The sequence below is a fragment of the Centroberyx gerrardi genome, chromosome 16 (genome assembly GCF_048128805.1).
Source record: "Centroberyx gerrardi isolate f3 chromosome 16, fCenGer3.hap1.cur.20231027, whole genome shotgun sequence".
Taxonomy (NCBI): Eukaryota; Metazoa; Chordata; class Actinopteri; order Beryciformes; family Berycidae; genus Centroberyx; species Centroberyx gerrardi.
The window spans coordinates 11382819-11404724 of NC_136012.1; the positions used below are offsets into that span (position 1 = coordinate 11382819).

General features: G+C 43.7%; 1 protein-coding gene across 1 annotated transcript in view; it reads left to right on the plus strand.

Annotated features, from left to right (window-relative positions):
- Positions 1-21906, plus strand: part of LOC139918934 (testican-1) — a 91085-nt gene that overhangs the window by 61859 nt on the left and 7320 nt on the right. The window contains exons 5-7 of the mRNA XM_071908482.2: positions 5840-5954; positions 7965-8097; positions 12403-12523. Of these exons, the coding sequence (XP_071764583.2) occupies positions 5840-5954; positions 7965-8097; positions 12403-12523 (369 nt within the window). The remainder of the gene's footprint in view (positions 1-5839; positions 5955-7964; positions 8098-12402; positions 12524-21906) is intronic.

A 21906-nucleotide genomic window follows, 5' to 3' on the forward strand; every position in this document is an offset into this window, starting at 1 on the left:
CATCCCTCCATCATTCCTCTGTCATCCCTCGCTCCAGTGCCTCTCGCAGGCCAAACAGTCGCACCCAGAGGAACGCTCACAAAGCAGAGAGAAGGGGATTTTATACCCTCCAAATCTGGTTCTTTCTTTCTCTGCATTCCCCCCAGGTGAAACAGGAGAAACACCTTTTTAATTAGTGTATCAAAGCCTGAAAGTGATGCTCATTTTTCAAATAACAGTCAGAATTTCTCCTGTGGGAACGCTTGTTGAAGCGCTCGTTTATTTAATCTTAAACTTGTTTATTTTCTCTTCAGAAGCAATAACTGGGGAGAACAAACAATAGACAGGAATGAGCGCAGGAGCATGTGGTGCCGACAAAGGCACACACACACACACACACACACACACTGTAAAAACACCCCGTTGACCCATGTCCAGCTCAGTAGCAATTAATTTGAGGTCACCCTCTTCTCTCTGACAGGGCATGTTGGCGATGTGGCCTTTCCTATTGGACTTTTATTATCCAATCACAGCTCTCCATTCTGGCCTCCGTCCAGCATTAGAGGTCACAGCAAGAATGTTTCATCTTCACCTCCCCTTTTACCCATCGTTTTTCTCTCTCTGAAGGAATATTAGGGGTAAAAAAGAACACAAAGTGAGTGAGTCCAGTTTCCGGGAGTTAGGGCAATTCACTGTCAACTTTACTTGTAATGAAATTTTAAAGCTTGGGCTGTAATGTGTTTTTCTGCCGGGAGCCCAGTTGGAAGTGTTGCAGCAATTAAACGGTAATGGGGATGTTTTTAAGGCTTGGATCATTCTGGCACTTTCTAAAATGAGATTTTGTTGCACATCGGAGACAACAAAGTGGCGTATTTGCAGCTCGACTTAATGAACAACATTGCAATGCAAGAGCACCACTGTCACACTAATGCTGTTAATAGTGATTCAATGACTGTATCCTGATTCTACTTTTTCCCCGTGGAGACACGGATCAAAACCATGACCTTGTTTATCACAAATATCTACTATAGCACAGAAGAAGGGATATGCATCAGTGGATGTAGTCTAACATATAAACTCACAATATACACTCTGTGTGAATGAAGGCTGTCACTACATATTAGGTTGAAGTAAACTTAATGTGTTACATACAAGGTCAGATGTATTGATCTGTAAACCCACTCTTGATAGTCAATTCGGAAAATGTCTTTCTAAAAATCCGATATCCAGCGTTCGAAAAAGTGACATCCACGCTTCCAAAATGACTGCTGGAGCGGAAATAGCGGAAACAACTTACATAATATCATGAAAGTGCTTATGAAAAACTCGCTTTGCAGAAAATTGAGTCATCTCACACGGATTGATTCACAGATTTTTTTTTCCCACTGAAATATATACAGGGGTGTATCAGGATTTATTTTTCCCATGCTAGATGTAGTATTATCATCTGTGTTTCTAGTCCTCTTCTGGCTGGCTGTGTTTGCCCTGTGGCTCCCTGAGGGTCTGTGCTGTAGACTTGGCCAGTAAAAGAGAGAGAGAGAGAGAGAGAGAGAGAGAGAGAGAGAGAGAGAGAGAGGGGAGGTGGATGGAAAGTCAATATATGAACCTACTTCATTCACAGTCAGGGGAATGGACACACAATGTGCAGTGATTGGAACGAGGCAAAGGTGGACCAAATGACACAATAGATGTGAGCACAGTAACCGCAGAGCATCGTAAGTTAACTGTGGGGATCCTGTGGAGAGCGAGGGCAGATTAATGTCCCCTTCGCCCGCAGTGTTGCCACACCTTCACACACACAGGAACAAAGCTATGACTGCTGGGATAGGAGCCGTACACACACACACACACACACACACACACACACACATTCAGTCTGAAGCAAAGATCTTGCTTGAGATCTGCTCTATCGTTTGGTCTCATCCTGTTCCACTCTTTTCTCATTATTTTCATAAGTTGCTTGGTAAAGCATTTAAAAAGTGGGGGAAATGCTGTGTAAGACATATTTCTTCACACACACAGCACACATAAAAGGATACACACATCCAAAAACGTACAAATAAAAAAAAAAAAACATATTACACACATATTACTCCATATTACAAGGATGAAAACACCCACTTGTGCATACAGTGGCAAGAAACACATTATTTTTACATGAGCATGATTATTACATCTTCAATAGTTTTATTTGTTGTATTGTCATCTATATCCTATTATTTGCTGCAATAATCAATAAAGTTCAGTCAGGATAACTCACATATTCATGGTAGCTGCGATGGAGGTGGGTGAGAAAAAACTGCAGAACTTTCACAGCAGTGAAATGTGAACAGAGGTGAGCACCAGAGTGTGTGATTGGTGCTGTATAATGAACATTGCTAGATTGCATACTGTTAGTGTTTCCCGACTGAATTTGCGTTCCTCATTTAACGCTGTGAATGCTAATGGATTTTGGGGGTCTAAGAGAAGGCCAACAAGCTGTCAGCTGAAGGAGGTAAACACAGTTCTAACTACTGTTTCCTTGCATGATTTTGTACAGGAAAAAGTCATGGAGGGACATTTTGAAAGCGGAGATATTTCAGTTCTAAAATTCAAAACAGCCATCAACTGACCGGGACCTGGACCCTTTCTAGTGTTGATTTTAATTAACTGCAGAAAAGCTCAGAGACAAAGCTTGTGTATGCACAGGTGCAGGTACACACAAACACACACTCACTTTTAATTCAAGAAGTTAATTTTATTCACAAGCAGAAACAAGATTTGAAAGATTTTCTCCATCAAAAATGTGTTTCTATCCAATCCGTGATGATAGAAAAGACGATTGGCGCCGGACTCCACCAGCTCCACACTGTCAGAACAGATATTGTGTCCAACTTGAATCCTAACTAGAGGACATTGATGTTCACTTGTTAATGTTGTGCCGTTGTCTTGCTGCCCTCGCTCCTCTCACTTACAGCTCTGCCAACTGCCATCTGTCCCCAGCCCCCCTACAGGCTGCTATCACAGCACCCAAGGGTGGTTAATCAACCTTGCACATGGCAAAAGGACAGTGGCCAGACAAATTGGTGGTGGCAGGGTGTGTGTGCGTGTGTGTGGGTGTGTGTAACCGTCGCTCTCTCTTGACAGCCATTCACACAAAGTCTACACACCTTTCCAGTCCACATCCTTGGCTTTTCCCTTTCTCTTCCTCATTTATCAGCTAAACATTTCAAAACGCTCAGTCTTTTCGGATGAAGAATCATCATATTTGTTTCACACACACACACACACACACACACACACATGAATCCTCTCCGCTCGTTCATTTGGCAAGCTCTTACCAGGCACCAGACGACCTCGTTCATTCACATACCTTGATAGCCGTATCAAGGTAACTAACATGGTTTGGAGTGAGAAAAAGAGTTTTACTTCATACTCTCTCTGGTATGAAAGGACAGGCAATATGGAAAGTTGTTTATATGGCTCATGCGTATTGACTCGTTCACAGACGAATGGGGACATGAAGTCATACTTAAGATTAGAGAAGAGAGAGGAAGAAAGGGAAATGGGAGAAAGGGAATTGAGGCAAGTGAAAGAGAGGTGGCAGAGTGTGCTGCAGTGCTCCTGCATTACAATTGATTGGTTGGTTTAACCGCCAATGCTGCTCACTCAAGCTTTAAATAGATGGATAAAACTCTCTTCTCCCCTACACTCTTCTCTCCGCTCCTCTCCTCTCTCTCTCCCCCGCTCCTCTCTTCTTCATCGCCAACCCCTGTCATTTTCTTCTCTCCTCCTCCTCTCCTCTCCTCTCCTCTCCTCCGCGGTTTAGCCATCCAGTTCATTGCACTTCTCATCCTTCTCCTCCTCTCCATTTCATTCCTCCTGGCTTCCCTTATGTGCCGTAATTATTCAAACCGCATCGGCAGTATCGTCGTCTCTCCAAATGAACTCAATTTTACTGTTTAGGAGACTGTTTTATCTAGGTGATTGTCTATGTGAGATGCTGTGTGTATGTGTGTGTATGTTTGCGTGTGCGTGCATAAACGGACATGCTCATTCGTGTGTGTGTGTGATTTCCCATTTGTCTCTGAGAATGGAGGTCACACACTAATCCTAAATTGTCCTCCGATCCTTTGTTAACCAGATACCATCATCCCCTCCTCCCTGCTCCTTCCTCCTCCTCCTCTTCCTCCTACCTCTCCCTCTCTCCTCCTTTTCGCATCTCTCATTTCCTCACGGTGACAAAGTCATTCTGAAGAAGGAGAGAAATCAGATGAGTTTCCTCCAGCGCTGATAGATGGAGCCGAGGCCCGGCCCCAATAAACAGAAGATAGAAACACACCGCAAAACAGACAGATATCAGGAGGAAGGTTGACATATCACCTCGCCGCATCCTGGAAAATGTGACAGGGCATATGGGCTTGTAAATGTGCTTTTGCATCCGTGTGTGTGTGTGTGTGTGTCTGTAGGTGATCAGCGTGTGTGTGTATGTGTGCATTTCTGTGTTACACATGGGGAGGAAATGAGTGTGTCCCTTGCCGGTGACAGATGCGTTGCAGCACAGTATGAATCTCTTCCCTTGAGACTATCTGAGCTGTAACATCTTTATTGTGCGTGTGTTCACAAGCGTGTGCGTTCATATGTTTCAGAGATAAAGAAAGTCCTCCCCGTATTCTCTGACAGCTCCAGATATGTACAGAGTTATGGTGACAGTGTTGGTGTTACATGTGTTGGCGAGATTATGTGTTTGCTGAAAAATAAACAGATATTACGTGTGGCTGACACAACAGTGTGATTTAGCGGTAATAAAGCGGCATGTAAGCTGCAGCAGTGTGTGATCAGGTCAGAGACTAGTCGCTGTTCATATCAGACACCAGCTGTGGCTCAAACACAAGCCATTAGGCCCCTAATGGAGACAAGGCCACTCTCGTCTTGTGAAGTTAGCAGCCACATGCTAATGACTTGTACATAGCACAGGGCTTTGATCTGTACACAAGTCTTAATCAGCTTAGGCTTTGAAATCATTTTCAGTGCTTTCACCATGGTGACGGCATGCGGCCTGTATGTGTGTGTAGTTTAAAGGAAGATGAGCTCATCCTCTCCTCTTTGTCTTTGATCTCATGTTATTAGCTTGTCTCTTTGTAGTTGTTGTTTAGTCATTATTAAGGACACACACATCTGATATGGCCTGTTTGATTGACAGGTCCACTATGACCATCAATCCAGATCCCACTTGTTCACAGCAGATCACAGCTTGTCCCCTTTCATCCTCACTTCATCCAAACTGAAAGCTCTTTTCTCTCTTTTACTGCCCCTTTCTCTCTTTCTCTCCCTCTCTTTCTCTTCCACCTCCTGTTTTTCTTCTCTCTTTTCTTCTCTGTCTGTCACCTGTAGGCGGGTTTGTGCTGTTAGCATGAAATGACACAGTGCCCAGAGTCAATGAGCTGCTCTGATCTCTGTCACCTTGGACAGCAGCCAGCTGTGCCTCGCTGCCACGGCGATAATGTCACCATGGAGATTGATGTGGAAGAAGATAGGGTCGACACTCCGAGAGAACAGTTCTCATTAAGATGTTCATATTGCAGAAAACCTGACGCTGACTTCAAACTTTTTACTATTCTTCTTCTCTTTCTGTTCTTCTGACTTTGTCATTATTTCTCTGCCTGCTTCAGTCAGTAGAACATGAGAATCTGCCAGCTGGAAAATCGAAAGAACAGTTGGCTTCAGCTCAAGAAACGATATGATGTTTGCTACATTAAGGCTTGCATATCAACTTTAAACATTTACCCATGACGGTTTCAACTCTGCTTTCGTTAGCTGTTACATAAACTCATTTTTTCACAGTTGATAGATGAAGTTTGTCCCTGGTGTCTCCCTGTAGGTCCAGACTCCACCAAGGACCCCTGTCTGAAGGTGCGCTGCCCTCCTCACAAGGTGTGTGTCAGCCATGACTACCAGACAGCCATCTGCACCAATCACAAGCAACCACCCCACAGGTAAGAACCAATCAGCACATGGAATTCACCAAATACAGGAACCTCCTCTATTCCCTATACTGGATTGGGGAGGTGTGGCTGCCTTAACGCACAATTCTCGCCCTCCTCTCCTTCCTCTTAACACCATTAAATCAATTATGGAATGGTCATCAGGTGGGAGTAAATGTTCAACACTCAAAATTACTAATACTCTCTGGATATACAAACTTAAGCTGCAGTTCGGCTGAGCCAGTGCAGGAGCAGGAGAGAAAAATAGGGCCGAGCGTGTTCGCTGTGTGTAGAAATGCAATATATCTGCTTCACTGACAGACATAGAGACACGTATAGTCAACATCAATTAATTTTAATCAAACTCTCTGTTTATTCATACTCTTCAGACCCTGACGAACATCGTGTGCCCTGTCAGCACACAATTTGTTTGTGTTTTCAACCTTGCCATGTTGCCAATTTTATGCTTTTAAATTTTTCAGTTCAAGGAGCATTTCACCCAAAATGCATCTGAATACTGTTTTGTCTCTGTCTTGGGTGTAATTGATTTCCTCAGGAAAAAAAAATAAAAAATTACCACAGTCATTAGTTCCTACGATATTTGGTTTTAATGCCTTCCTTTGTATTAAATTAATTTGAAGCCCTATTTGCTGCTTAGTGTATCAAACAAATTATTCACCTGAAATCTCTATTTTCCCAACAGCATCACTCACTGAAGCTTTGGACCGTGATATTGTTTCATCTACATGAGTTAAATTAGCTGTAATAATTAGCATAACAATGGTTCAGTGTCCTCTCAGAGGGCAAATCCAAACTTTGCAACTCTCAAGACATCTGCAAACAAATCTTGTGCAACAGTTTACAGTTTACCCAACTAATTCCCACTCTTCAACTCACACAAATATGTGTGAAACACACTCCTCCGCTCCGCTGGGTTTACAAGGACTGCAAACTTGATAGGAGAGGAGTAGCACTGGGTTTGAGAGGAGGAAAAATACGTAAGGAACGAGGGAGGAAGAGGAGGGGAAACATCTCAGACGATGCCCATCAACCTGCATGTTCCATGTTACCTTATCTGCCATCACTGTTTTATTCACCGGTGCTCCATGCATGTCTAATCTACCATGACAGTAATTGTGTCTCGGTCGGTGAGTTTGATAATTTGATGAACGAAAGGGGCGACTGACACACAGCCTCACACTCATTCCACTATGTAGTGGTTGTGTGTGAGGCTGTGTGTCGGTGTGGAATCTCACCCTGTTCATTTCAGTTATTGATATTCACTTTCCATCATTTGCCGTCATCACGTTAATTTCTCTCTGAAGGGTTTTTGTTCTATCGGGCGGCTGGCTCTTGTTGCAGCGCTGGTTGATGGATCAGTAGGCAGCAGCGTTCTGTGAGAGCACTTAGAGAGGAGACTGCTGGCAGATTTGGATCAGATCTAATTACACTCAATATTGAAAAGGCCTCAGTGGGCCAATCAGGTTTCTCTGAGCTCCCACTGACCCTAACAAGCAGAAAAACTTTCTCAGTACAACACTGATGTTCCAGTTTCCAATATTCCTGCTTGGAAAGTGATTACTGCATGCCAAATGACACTGATGTACAATGCAGAAAGGGAGAAATTATTAAAATTTATTAAAATGATGAAATCATTTTCTAGTTTTCTTCTCTCTCTCTCTCTCTCTCTCTCTCTCTCTATCTCAGACTTATTTTGATTCTGTTTGCAGTCTGTCTGCTTCTCTGTTCTCTTTCTCTCACACACACATTTATGAATATTTAAGGGCAACATTTGGCGGAATGCAATATGTACATCGGAGAGGCTCTGACTATTTAAATGCCAACTGCGCCTTTGAGGGCTCCTGACACTGTAGATATTGTTATTATTGTTTGTGTGTGGGTGGGTGGGGGTGTAGGTGGGTGCGGGAGTTAAGTCCTTTTGTTTTATTGAAGAGCATCAAAATTCAAGTCTCTCTCTCAATGATAATGAGAAGCGTTTCTCTCATCATCTCTCTCTCTCAGTGTGAAACCCAGGAAAGGCAGCCTAGGCCGCAAACACAGGCTCGAAGCTGGTGCTCATGGGAAATGTAGGCCGTGCTCGGTGCTGCAGCTCAGCCCTGTGTGTGGATCCGACGGACACACCTACTCCTCCAAGGTGAGAGCTCCCGTCCATTTCTCTCCCTCTCAGTCTCACTCTCATATTCTTCTCTCGTTGATTTTCTCAAGCTCTCCATCCATTCTCTTCTTCTCTCATTTTCCCAGTGAATGTCATTTATCAATAATTCTGTTTGGTTTCAGCCATAAAAGGCAGCAGCGGGGGTGTTTCTTCAAAACAACACAGATTGCATAGTTTCTGGACTATATAATTTATAATTGAAATATTTGAGATAATGTGTTTGTTTCTTTTGCTTGATGAATGAGGTTCTGTCTTTCCTCCTCTCTCCTCCTGTCTCCCTCCGTTCCATCCTCTGTTTTATCTACTGTCTGTGTATTGACTCCTGTCCTCCTCCACTGTGTTGATTCCAGTAGACAGATAACAGCCAGCAGTACTTATCTCTCTCTCTGTTGAGCAGCTTGAACAAATGACTGAGAACAGGGTCGGCTATCAAACGTCTCCCCGGCAGCTGAAATCACCCTCCACACGCACACACCATCTCCCCTGGTCCCAAAACCTGCCTGCAGCCCCAGCTCCAGCCACTTTCCTCTCCTCATTATCTCAGCTATATTGCTCATCAAACACACATAACTGCGCATTCACAGTGTCATGGGATAGGAGAAAAGAGAGGCGGGGTGTCAACCTTCACCATGACTCGAGGAGGAGGAGGGAGAGGAAGATGAGAAAGAGGAGTAGGAGGAAACTCAGGAAGAGGTGGAGGAAGAGGCAGAAAAGGACATAGAGGAGTGAAGCTCTTTGCTTTGTTGGGTTCTCCTTGGTGTAGCGGGCTGTAGATTCACATTCACATTCACATTATCGTCTCACCTTGGGAAATTTTCGTTGCCGCCAGGGGTTTAACACAATTCAGTATACGGAAACCACTTCAAACCATGACATGGTATTCAGGAAGAATGGACAACAAAAGATGTCAGTGATAGAAAAGCAAAGCAGTGAAAAAAGGAGCTGATGTAGAAAAAGAGACAAGGAAAATGTGAGCAAAGGCTTTTTCAAGCATACATTCAGCAAACCAGTAGCAGCTGACACAAGGGAGACCATGGATCTCTTATTCCGCGTTCACACTGCAAGCAATTTGGGTGATGCGTCGCTCTATTCTGGCCGATTGTGGGCGGGGCTAGAGGCTCCAGCTGCATCTATGTATTGGTCTGCAGCTACAAAGTTTTGAACAGTCATGTATTTTTGTCTGCCTTGATATTTTATTTAACCTTTATTTAGCTGGGCAAGTCAAGTCAATTAAGAACAAATTCTTATTTATAGTGAAAGCAAAATACCTCTTGATGGGGAATTGAGAGAAAAAAACAACAACCAAAAACCCGGAGACAACAACACTAGCAGTTCACAGAAGGCAACAGAAAACATAAAAACAGTAATGTTGAAAGAGACAAAGTAGCACAGGCATAAGCTGCACAGACACACATAATGACTTGAAAACAGCAATAAACAGCATAACAAATCATCAACAGCATTGCCTTTCATAACGTTACAACGTTTTGATGATAGCATAGCTAGGTAGCAATCACTAATTAGGGAGCATTAATCATAAATAAGCTGAAAAAAAAATCAATGGCTTTACTCACCATCAAGCCCAACAATGGATGCAACCATTTTCCAAGCATCGTTCTTGAGACGCCTCTCTTGTTGTTTTTGTAGTCTTTCAAATAAAAGTTGTAGCAAAGTGGGAAGCTTTGAATGGCTGTAATCAACTTCTCGTCCATTTTTGCACTTGCCAGATGGAACTACTGTTCCTCAAACAAAAGCATTAGGAAAGGTAGGAAGCGAGGAAATCTGAATGGCTGTTGTCGGCGGCTGAAGTTCAGCTTTTGCCTGCTAACTGTTCACATGTCGGCCGACTTTCCCTGGTCGAAATGTAGACTTCTAGTGACTTGTTGATCGTGTTCTTTGCAGTATGACCTCTGAAATGGCCTGTTGGTAGGAGTTTCAACCGCCTGCCTGTGAGCTGAGCCTGTGCTGAGGAGGAGTAAGTGGTAGAGGAGAAGCAAGGAGAAAGAGGAGGAGGAGGAGGAGGGTAGGGAAGTCCCTCTGCTCTCTGCAGTATTTTATGTGGAGGGGTTCAGTTAACTGGTAAAGTGATGGGTCCCTCTGGCCTGACCTAAACTCTGCCTCACTAGCGAGCTGCTCTCTAAGATACTGGTCTCAAGCTTATTCATGTTTTATTATTATTACATGCCCCCACCACCACTACCACACACACTCACGCACACTCTCCAGATCCTATTAATATGACAGTGCTCTCATCTCTGGAGAGACTGCAGCCCACTGAGTTAAGCACATTGCTTTCCTCCTGCTCTTTTCTTCAATCATCATCCCTCTCCTCTCCATCTTCCACTCCCAGCACAGTTTCAGACTGAACCTCTTAACACCGCACCACTTAGGGTCCTATTTTTCATGATGCCGCATGGCGGAGGCTTTGCGCCAGCAAAGTAGTCATTTTCTTCGGGCGTACACAGGTATTTTCCTCACCTGCGGCCGTTTGGTATTTTGGTGACTCGCCATGAACTTGACTGCACCGAAGTGGAAGGAGAGGCGCAGTGTAGTGGGTGTGTCAGTGGTGTCAAGGATGACCAGGAGTTGCGCTTGTCGTGTTCTGTGCTATTTTCGTGCAAGCGATGCGTGCACAAACAGATCCTGTTCAAAAGCTTATACCCACCCTTTTTGTGAATGACATGTTGGCCAATTTGTCTTTGATATAAATCCCTCAAGCAAGAAAAATTAGATAAAAGATTTTTCATCCATTCTAACTATATACACAGGTGACAGTTGTTGTGACAGTCCAACATAGAACTGTTAGAATGTGCCATGACACACAGTGGGGATTAGGCGGACAATCCTCTATAGATGTCATGTACTGGCTGGTGGATGCTCCTCTCCTGTAGCCAAACTGTCCCTGCGGTTCGCCGCCAACTTCTGTTTGGCTCTTCACCTGATATCATTGAACCGTTTACTACGTTGGGCAACGGTTCTCCTTGGACCAGAGCAACACGGTGCCCAACTGTGTTGTCTCCTCCCCAGCTAATTTGATTCTGCACCTCCCACACCAGGACATCAGTTCTCTCCATCTCAAAATTGGCAGAGCACACTGCATTTAAAGGGAAGGGAAAGGGAAAAGAGGTTTTGATTTGATTCGTCATGACTGACAACAGTCCCTACCACACCTACTGATAATTTATGCCTCCTAATCTCACCTCGTTTCCAACTGCACCACGCACCTCTGGTCACGAAAATACCAAACATAGCACTGACTGCACTTTGCTCCATGCGTCATTGATTCACAAAAACAGAGCCCTCATTCACTTCTCTCTTTGTGCACCAAGAAACAAACCGGTGTTAAAACAGTGTTTCATTAAAATCATATTAACCCCCAGAGAGAGAGAGCGACAGACCCAGAGAGATTGTGGGAGCTTCTCAGTGTGCCGACAGCGACTGGGTAGAAGCTGGGGGAGCTCATCTATCTCCTGGGCTTTCTCTCTCTCTGCCTCCCTCCCCACACAGCTAATTCAATATGTGGAGAACAGGACAGAGCGCTGTTCCTTTGTCAACAAATTCCATTAAGCAACATTAGCAGCGCTATCAAAGAGGTGACAGGGAGGAAATGATGGATTTAAATTAGAATGTGGGAAATGAAAGTGTCAGCGGGAGAAAGCTAAGCCCATTTTGGTAAGAGGTGTGTGTGTGTGTGTGTGTTTATGCACAGTCATGGTCTCACACTGGCGACACTTGTCCCCAGCCCCTCACAGACAGAATTTACATAACCCATTTAAGTTTTTATTATTTCTCTTGGAGGGATTTTGTGATTGGATTTTGTTTTCTCAACCAGTCCAAACAATTTCTTACCCCAATTATTTGAAATGAGAGTGATACTGTTGAATTACATTCTGAAGTAGTTCATGTAGCTTTTTGTACTGTGTTGAGTTTGTATTTCTCTGAATGATAGAATGTCATTGGGCATCTGCGTATCTAATGGTGTGTCTACTCTCGCTGCCTAATGGACACATCTGTTCATCATCGAAGACAAATGACCAATCCTGCCTCAGCAAATCCTTCACTCATCTAGCTCGACAAAGAAACTTAAATTTTCAAAAGTTTTTGTTCGGTTGTAGTTACTACTACTATTACATACCGGTATATCCAGGAAGTAAAGTCTCCATCATCCATGATTCCTCATTGTCTGTGCCATAGTCTTTTCCTGGAGTTCCAGCACTCAAGTCTGTGAAATAAAGACTCTATTTCCCATGAATCTTTATGTGTGTTATGCGTATTTTTTTACAGTGTAAGCTGGAGTTCCAGGGCTGTCTGTCTGGGAAAGTGACCTCAGTGAAATGTGAAGGACCGTGTCCCTGTTTGCCTGGTCAGGAACCCAACAAACCTCCACACAAGACTGAGAAGACTGGTGAGTATCTAGCTCTCTGTTTAGATATATAGACTGGTGAGTAACTACCTCTGTTTAGATAGATAGACTGGTGAGTAACTACCTCTGTTTAGATATATAGACTGGTGAGTAACTACCTCTGTTTAGATAGATAGACTGGTGAGTAACTACCTCTGTTTAGATAGATAGACTGGTGAGTAACTACCTCTGTTTAGATATATAGACTGGTGAGTAGCTAGCTCTCTGTTTAGATGTATAGACTGGTGAGTAACTACCTCTCTGCTTAAATATATAGACTCATGAGTAGCCTTCTGTTTAAATAGATAAGTTGGTGAGTAGCTAGCTCTCTGTTTAGATATATGGTGAGTAGCTTTTTGTTTAAATAGATAGACTGGTGAGTAGCTTTCTGTTTAAATAGATAGACTGGTGAGTAGCTTTCTGTTTAGATATATAGACTGGTGAGTAGCTTTTTGTTTAAATAGATAGACTGGTGAGTAGCTTTCTGTTTAAATAGATATGCTGGTGAGTAGCTTTCTGTTTACATAGATAGACTGGTGAGTAACTAGCTCTCTGTTTCGACTGGTGAGCAGTTAGCTCTCTGTTTAGATAGACTGGTGAGTAGCTATCTGTTTAAATAGATAGACTGGAGATAGACTGGTGAGTAGCTAGCTCTCTGTTTAGATAGACTGGTGAGTAGCTATCTGTTTAAATAGATAGACTGGAGATAGACTGGTGAGTAGCTTTCGGTTTAGATAGACTGGTGAGTAGCTATCTGTTTAAATAGATAGACTGGAGATTGACTGGTGAGTAGCTTTCGGTTTAGATAGACTGGTGAGTAGCTATCTGTTTAAATAGATAGACTGGAGATAGACTGGTGAGTAGCTTTTGGTTTAGATAGACTGGTGAGTAGCTAGCTCTCTGGCTGCTTATCCTTCTGGCTTCATCAAGGAGGTTTTGGCTACATATATGACTGCATCTTTGGATAGAAGTTGTACTTGTTAATCAGTCAGTCTGTTATATAGTTAATCTTCTTTGTCTCTCTGTCCACTGCTGCATCTGTCAGCTTGTCAAACAGTAAATATATCAGCTAGTTATAGCCAAACTGTTAGCCAGTCTCTCTTTCAGGATGGGTGGATGGAAGCAGAGAGGGAGTGAAGGTTATGTGTATTTTAGCCGGTTTAGGGTTCTGGTGGATACCTCAGAAACATGCCACTTAAGACTAGACACACTTAGACACACTACACCACACACATACAAACACACTTTCACTGGTAATCCTTCAATTTCCCCTGTGATTCAAGTAGTTTCCATCCCTTCTCTGTCAACTCTCCCCCGCCTCATGATTTTTCTTTCTCTCCCTTCCTCTCTACCCCCTTCGTTCCTTCCTTTCTCTGGCAGCTATAGGGAGCAGTGATGGAGTGAGTGTGTGTGTCTCATTGTTTGTCATGAAAATAGGATGGATGGAGAGATTCTGGAGGAGAAATGCAATCTAAAGAAAGGCAGCACAGAAAGGATGGATTGTTATGGTTACAGGCTTCCTGTCTCCCAGATGGGGAAGTAGTGGGAAGAATTTTACTGTGTGTGTGTGTGTGTGTGTGTGTGCGTGTGTGTGTGTGTGTGTGTGTGTGTGTGTGTGTGTGTGTGTGCGTGCGTGCGTGCGTGCGTGCGTGCGTGCGTGCGTGCATGTGTGTGTGTGAGAAGCGAGATGGGAGGAGAAATTGGTATGCAGTTATAAGTTGAAGATAGATGAAAATCGATCTACTCTATCTATCTATCTATCTATCTATCTATGTATCCTTAAGTCATTATCAGAAAACTTGACATGAATTCACTTTATTGTGGCAGAAGTAGACAGAGGTGGAATATTGAATATTGGGCTGTGTTTACCAGAAACACACACACACACACACACACACACACACACACACACACACACACTGTGCCCCAATAGGACTTTCCTAATCACTCTTTGATTAGAAAGCATTTATATGGAGCCCGAAGTTCATCAGACACATTTAATACAAAGGGAAATTGCCTGCTAATTAATGAAAGCTCTCTCTTTATCTCATTCTCTCCCTTCATTAGTTTAAGGCTGAATGATGGAGGGAACAGAGCGATGCTGTAACGGAGAATCTTTCACCAACTTGACTGCTGCCTGACTGATTCCTCTCCATCTTTGTTGGATGGTTCAGCTGAGAGTTTGGCTCTGGGAGTGAAAGAGTGGATGAGTGTGTGTGAAGATTGTAAAAGATCTATTTCCAGATCTAGGACTCTGTCAACAGCATTACGCTGCTTTCCACTGTTTGGCTCTCTGCTTTGACTCTCTCTCTGGGTTTTCTGTTTCCATCAAATGACCCAACATACACACTCTCTCTCTCTCTCTCTCTCTCTCTCTCTCTCTCTCTCACACACACACACACTCTTTCTCTCTGTCTCATTCTCTCTCCTGCCCTATCTTCTTCCCTTGAATATCAATGTACTTTTCAGTACAGCCTGTCCCCAGACGTCAGTAAGATGGCTAGTCCAAACATCGTGTGCACCCAGAGGGGGAAAGTGTGTGTGCATGTGTGTGTGTGTGTGTGTGTGTGTGTGTGTGTGTGTGTGTGTGTGTGAGTGTGTAGTCTCCCAAACTGATAGAATCTGTCATATGATCAGCAGCACTAAACGATAAACAGATTGAGATGGCAGCAGGTGATTAAAACACAGTGTGTGTGTGTGTCTCAGATTGTGTTCCTATGGTAACAGTCAAGACATTGCAGCAGTTTTGGTGTGTGTTATCACTCCTCTGTGTTTACTGAAAGGGGAAAGTTGGATGAGAAAAAGACAGAGAGGAAAAGTACAGTGTGTGTGTGTGTGTGTGTGTGTGTGTGTGTGTGTGTGTGTGTGTGTGTACGCATCTAAACCTGGAGGCCAGATGAGGAACAAGTGTGTCATGGTGAGTTGACATCAGGACAGACTAAACTCATTAAAGCCGCAGTAAACTAAACTTGTTTGAATTGAGCAAAAGTAATCCCCATATTGGGAAGACACTTTTGAGTATGCTGATAGATGAAAATCTGAGCAATATTAATATCACCATTGCACCGCTATTTGCTGTTTAAAATAAATTTCCAGCCTCAAGCATCAGACAAATGAGTCAAACTCCCCAGGTTGTCGATCATCTGCATGCACACCACTATCTCCTGCTTTGGAAATGTCACCGAACTCATATTTTCATATTATTTCATATAAATTATTATCTCTAGTTTTCCCACGGTCATTTCATCCATCTGTCCCTATAATATAAATACAGAGAAGGTAAAGAACAAGGCTTATAGGTGAGGCTCTATCCTTCCATTCTCTCTTTAATCTCTCTCCTCCTCCGCCTTGTCTCTGCTTCTCCCTCACTTCTGTTTTGAGTGATAGTTTGTAGATTATGAAGTGTGTATTGCAGTAGAGTGTTTATATGGAGCGCAGGGGGCACATTGGCTTCGTTCTCTCCATTTGACAAGGCAGAGTGGATGCCTATCACGCAGTTTGAGTATCTCTGCCTCAAACCTGCTGATAGCCCTTATTTCTCGCCCAGTGTTTGTGGGTGTGAAGTGAACATGTCACTGTGTGTTTGTCAGTCTTATCCCGCCCACCCGCCGCCTTCTTTCTGTCTCTTCATTCTCCCGTCTCTACCTTTCGCTCATTTATTTTCTGTCTCCGGCTTCCATCATTTTGCAGAGTCAGGATATCTCAGGTTAGAGTGCCACCTTGTTTTTCCACCTTCCCTCATTTTCCTGCCCCTTTTCCTATCTACCTGGTCTGTAGAAGGTAGGGACAGATGCATCGTGGGATACTGCAGCTGAAGTTGAACCCATTCCTTTGCTTTTGACTGGTGGGTCACCTGAGTGTCTTTTCTACAGTATTCTACCTTACAGAGCCAGAAGTCAGCACCTGTTTGACTAGTGAAACTGAGAAAAATGTATTCAAAGTTGCACCTCAATTACATTTGGCATAAGTGAATTTTATATAAGTGAATTGTGATGTAATCTTTATTTTTATGAATTACATTTTTTATAAATTACTTATAATGTACATTTAAACCTAATGTGTGCAGAAAATCCACAAAGGATCACGTTGATACCAAGGAAAACAGGTTATCAACTGTGTTTTCGTTGCCGGTTCGGTGATTTTGTTTGTTTATCTAAATATAGACAATATGTGTTCTCTGTCAAATTATTGCAAATTGAGTGAAAAATAGATTAAGCCTGTTTTTCACCTGGATTTTCAGCCGGTACAATGAGCAATGAATGGAATTATTCATTTCTAAACACATAAATGAATTGAGATGAACATTTGTTCTATTTGTATTAGCTGTCCTCATCCTCTCTGCCTACTCACCGAGTCATAGTTGTTTTCTGCTCTCTGAGTAATTCAGTGCCTCAGCCGCTGTTAGCTGAAATGTAATTACTGCTAAAGGTGTGAGCATGGCTCAAACTATGGAAAGAGATTAGTGCTAGCAGAGATTGTGTTTGAATTGTAGAAACGTGAATTTCTAATGCTCATATTGAACTGTTGAATGTAAAAAATGCATTTGTTGAATAAATTAATTAAAAAATTATGATTTCCCCAACACATTGATATGATGTTCCCAACACAATTCATTCAGTAACATAAAAAAATAACAAGATTTGCAACTCTTTCACCAAGTAGGGAGAACAAGGCTTGGTAATTGGCTGAGGAGATGAGCGAGGCACGGCGCCACATGGCTTGTGGTTGGTTAAGTGAAGAGCGTTAGCCCACTGCTGGCAGCCTTGAAGGAGGCTGCTGCCTTCCAGTCGACACTCAGGAAATAAAAACTGAAAATTAACTTGGATACAATTGAAATTATTGTCAAAAGTTACATTCAGTAATAATCACATTGGATTTCAAGGCATTGCATTCAATTCAAAACGGTGCCTTACAAATTCAGCTTTTGAATTTACTCTTTACATTCAAATTTATGCAATTCAATACAATCTCTGCTGCCGTTAATCTCTTTCCATATCAAACCCCTCCAAGTTGTCCATTCATCTGATATGAACTCATAAGACCACAAAAGCCTCTTGATAGAACTTTTTTGGAAGTGTGTGTGTGTGCATGCACAGGTGTACCTGTGTGTTATTTGACATACTAAATCAGTGCAAGTTACGGTGAATGCGATTCTTTAACCCCGCCGTTCTCGCACAGCTACCATGGCAGCGAGACACTGACAAAGCAAAGGGAATTGTCAGCGGCTGAATGGGCTAAATCCCCTGGCTAAATTAAATTTTTCCTGGCACCAGTGTCTGACAGCCACACAAAGAGCACACAGGAGGACGGATTATGTTCTCTTGCTGTCCTCTTCTCCGCACTTCTCTTTCTCCTCCCCCGCTTCCGATCCTCTCCTAACACATGCCATTTGGTGGGGGATGTTATCCAAAGTGCCCAACAGTATGATGAGTGCCCACTGGAAATTTGTAGTATGTCCTGTCCTCTCCTCTCCTCTCCTCTCCTCTCCTCTCCTCTCCTCTCCTCTCCTCTCCTCTCCTCCATTCTCTCTGTCTTCTGTCTCATAATGAAGTGGTTTTGAATGTGATTTAACCTTCATCACACAGGAGAGCTGCTGACATGCCTGTTAACACACACACACACACTCTTGTATGTCTATCCTTATGAGGACCTTCCATTGACTACATCCAATCCCTAATCCTTAATTCCTATAATATCATAATTCTGCCCACTTGCTGCTGTTCTGTCTGGTCTTCCTACAGAGCCAGTCTCAGTTCCCCTCTCTCTACCAGTCTCCCTCTCTCCAACAGTCTCCCTCTCTCTATCAGTCTCTCTCTCTCTACTAGTCTCCCTCTCTCTACCAGTCTCCCTCTCTCCACCAGTCTCCCTCTCTACCAGTCTCCCTCTCTCTACCAGTCTCCCTCTCTCCACCAGTCTCCCTCTCTACCAGTCTCCATCTCTCTACCAGTCTCCCTCTCTCTACCAGTCTCCATCTCTCTACCAGTCTCCCTCTCTCTATCACTCTCCATCTCTCTACCAGTCTCCCTCTCTCTACCAGTCTCCCTCTCTACCAGTCTCCCTCTCTACCAGTCTCCCTCTCTACCAGTCTCCCTCTCTCCACCAGTCTCCCTCTCTACCAGTCTCCCTCTCTCCCAGTCTCCCTCTCTCCACCAGTCTCCCTCTCTACCAGTCTCCCTCTCTCTACCAGTCTCCCTCTCTCTCCCAGTCTCCCTCTCTGTGCCAGCGCTGATGGCAGGCAGCAGGAGACAGCGTATTAGCGATCGCTCTCTGGACTAAAGCCTCAACCTACTGACAGTGAAATAGTTCTGGGGAGCTGATGGCTCGGAGCAAAGAAAATCAAACACACCCTTGTATCTTTTTAATGAATCTGACCTTCCATCTTCCTGCTATCTCCTTATCAAACTGCCTCAGTCGATTTCTTCCTCCCTCTGTTTCCTTATTAAAAAGTGTCACCTCACTCCTCCTCCCGCTCTCGCTCCTCTCTCCCTTTCTATCTTTCATCTTGATCTGATCAGACCGCGGTCCTGGTGTCTCAAGGTGATCGCCACCCCTCCTCCTTCCTCTGTCTGGATGAAGAGTCACTCCTTTCCTTTCATATGACAGACTTAGTAAATCATTTATAAATTATAAAGGAGACCTGTGGAGAAAGCCTGTCTGCTGCTGAAGTGGTCAGGTTGGTCTGTGTTAGGGAGCGTGGCTCTGTTGTTCATCACACACTCTGAACAGAAAGAACGAGAGGGAGAGAGACAAAGAGTTAGATGGGATCGGAGGATGGGGCGGGGTTTTTGTCATATATGAAATACAGAGACCATAAAAATAAAATAAACACACACCGCACCGTGTGTGTGTATTTGGGAAAAACTGATGGCCGCTGGGTTTTCTTTGCTCTGTGCCCTGCCCTGTCCCTATTGATCTGAGATAACAGACATGAAAGAGAGGAGGATCGAGGGAGTGTTGAAAATGGAGGGAAGGAGGGAGAAAAGAAGAAAAGAAGAAAAGGAGGGTAATTCCCAGCCATGATTCAGTGTTTGATATTTGACCCGTGGCTCTGATCGATAGCTTCTGTCTGTCTGGCTGCTTACTACCACTTCCTCCTGGGTACAGGCAAGTTCACCATCAAACAATCTGTGATGGGCTGGAAATGGATCGGATGACATCAGCTCTTGCAAGTCTTGCAACTCTGTATCTGTTTCTATACACCTGAGCATTTCCGCTGGAACAATTAGGCAGGAGCTGTCTGGGTGTTAGGGTTCACCAGTGGTGACGATAAACTAATTCATTTTGCTCACCCAGTATTTTCCAGCTGATCTGGAGATTTGAAACGGCAACCTTCTCTGTCAAAAGCTTGCTTCTTTACCGTTCAGGCTACTGCCATCTCCATACCACCTGCTGCTGTGGCCCTTATACCAGGTACAGGGTTACAACAAGGATACATTGTATCCTTATTGTAAAAACCTAAGGCACCACTATTTTCATCACGCCGCATGGTGGGGCTTTGCTCCGTCGATGCAGCAGTGGCTGACAAACTGTCAGTATGCGCCATGACACACGGAGTGTGGATTGTGGAGGCGGTCAATCCTCTATAGATGTCATGTACTGGCTGGTGGATGCTCCTCTCCTGTAGCCAAACTGTCCCTGCAGTTCGCCGCCAACTTCTGTTTGGCTCTTCGCCTGATATCATTGAACCGTTTACTACGTTGGGCAACGGTTCTCCTTGGACCAGAGCAACACGGTGCCCAACTGTGTTGTCTCCTCCCCAGCTAATTTGATTCTGCACCTCCCACACCAGGACATCAGTTTCCTCTTGGGAGAAGCTTTTACAGTGGATCCACTCCGGACTGTTCTCTCCATCACAAAATTGTCAGAGCGCCGTGGCACAGAGCGCACTGCATTTACAGGGAAGGGAAAGAGGTGACTTGATTGGTCATCATGACTGACGCCAGCCCCTACCACACCTACTGATAATGTGTTCCTCCTAATCCCACCCTGATTCCAACAGCACTGCAGGTGTACCGTGCACCTCTGGCCACAAAATTATCAAACATCTGTCACCTCGCCCTGTGCCACGCCCCTTGTGCCGTGTGCTGTTGACTTGTGCTTTGCGCCATGGGCCATTGATTCACAAAAAATAGAGCCCCGAATCTTAATCTTACAAAATCATTTTTTTCTTGTCTAAGCTGTAGTTACTGTGGTATACTCTGGTAAAAGATTGTTTTATAGCAGTTTGACCTGTGTACACACCATCACATTCCCCAGTAATAGGTTGCTCCACTTTAGCATAAAAAGGTAGTAATAGATTACCTTACATTCATGTAAAAGGGGTAGTAATGTTAAAGATAATAAACCCAACTCACACCTGAGCTGTAGCCAGAATAATATTCTTTGGTAATATAGCAGTCTGCCCTGTGTATGCTTACAGCAACATATCACATCAGTATTGAGCCAGTTGCTCCTCTATCAGATGTGTCCTCCCGTTATAGTTTGTCTCTCTCCAGCCTCGTGTCTTGTATTGAACAGTGACCAGAGGCTGATAAGCTGCCAACCTGGCACCCCCAGCTGTGTTTCTCTGTCTTTCATTTCTCCTCTTCTCTCACCAGTGATTTATTTGTTTTTCTGTAAAAGAGGGGGGCAAGTAATAGGTAGTTATCTTTACAGGTGGTTGCCATGGTAACAGGGTGGAGATTAGATTTTACACTTTGTTTCACACACCAATTGCACCAGTTCACTCTGGGCCTCTTTCATATCAGTGTTCGGTCTGTTTCACAGTATCAAGTGAATAGAAACAAAGGCCTATCGCAAATTCATTATTATTTTATGCTGGAAAACAACTCTGCTCACTAATAATTAAAAATAGATGGGCCTAGATAGAATACAGCCTTAACAATGAGCGAAAGATACAGTGCTGGATCAACCTCAACTGGTTGTAGCTATTTTGAGACTAATTTATCAGTTTTGGCAATATCTTTTACTCTATATAGGTACTTAGTTTCTGATGTAGCCTTATGTGTATTTTCTTTCATTTTTCTACATCAAATTATCTAGATATAGCTCTTTCATTGTGTTGAATGAACTATGAACTACAAGACATCATTCTAATTTCAGTTTGTGGCTCAGAGTGTCGTAAAACCGTAATGTCATACATTCTCAAAGGAGAAGGTCTACTCCTTGTTGGAAGTGTGTGTAGGAAGCTTCATAACTAGCTCTCATGTCCGGCTCTGAGCCGGGACTATTTTTAGTCCAAGTCAAACTGTCAGCGCGACTCTTTGGAGTGATTCTGCGTCGCCTGATAAATACGGGCTCAGGTTTTCCTCTGACAGCAGCAACATCACTTGTTGGGTTCCACATCAAATCCAGCTCTGCCGTAACAGTGTAACCCAGGTGACCTC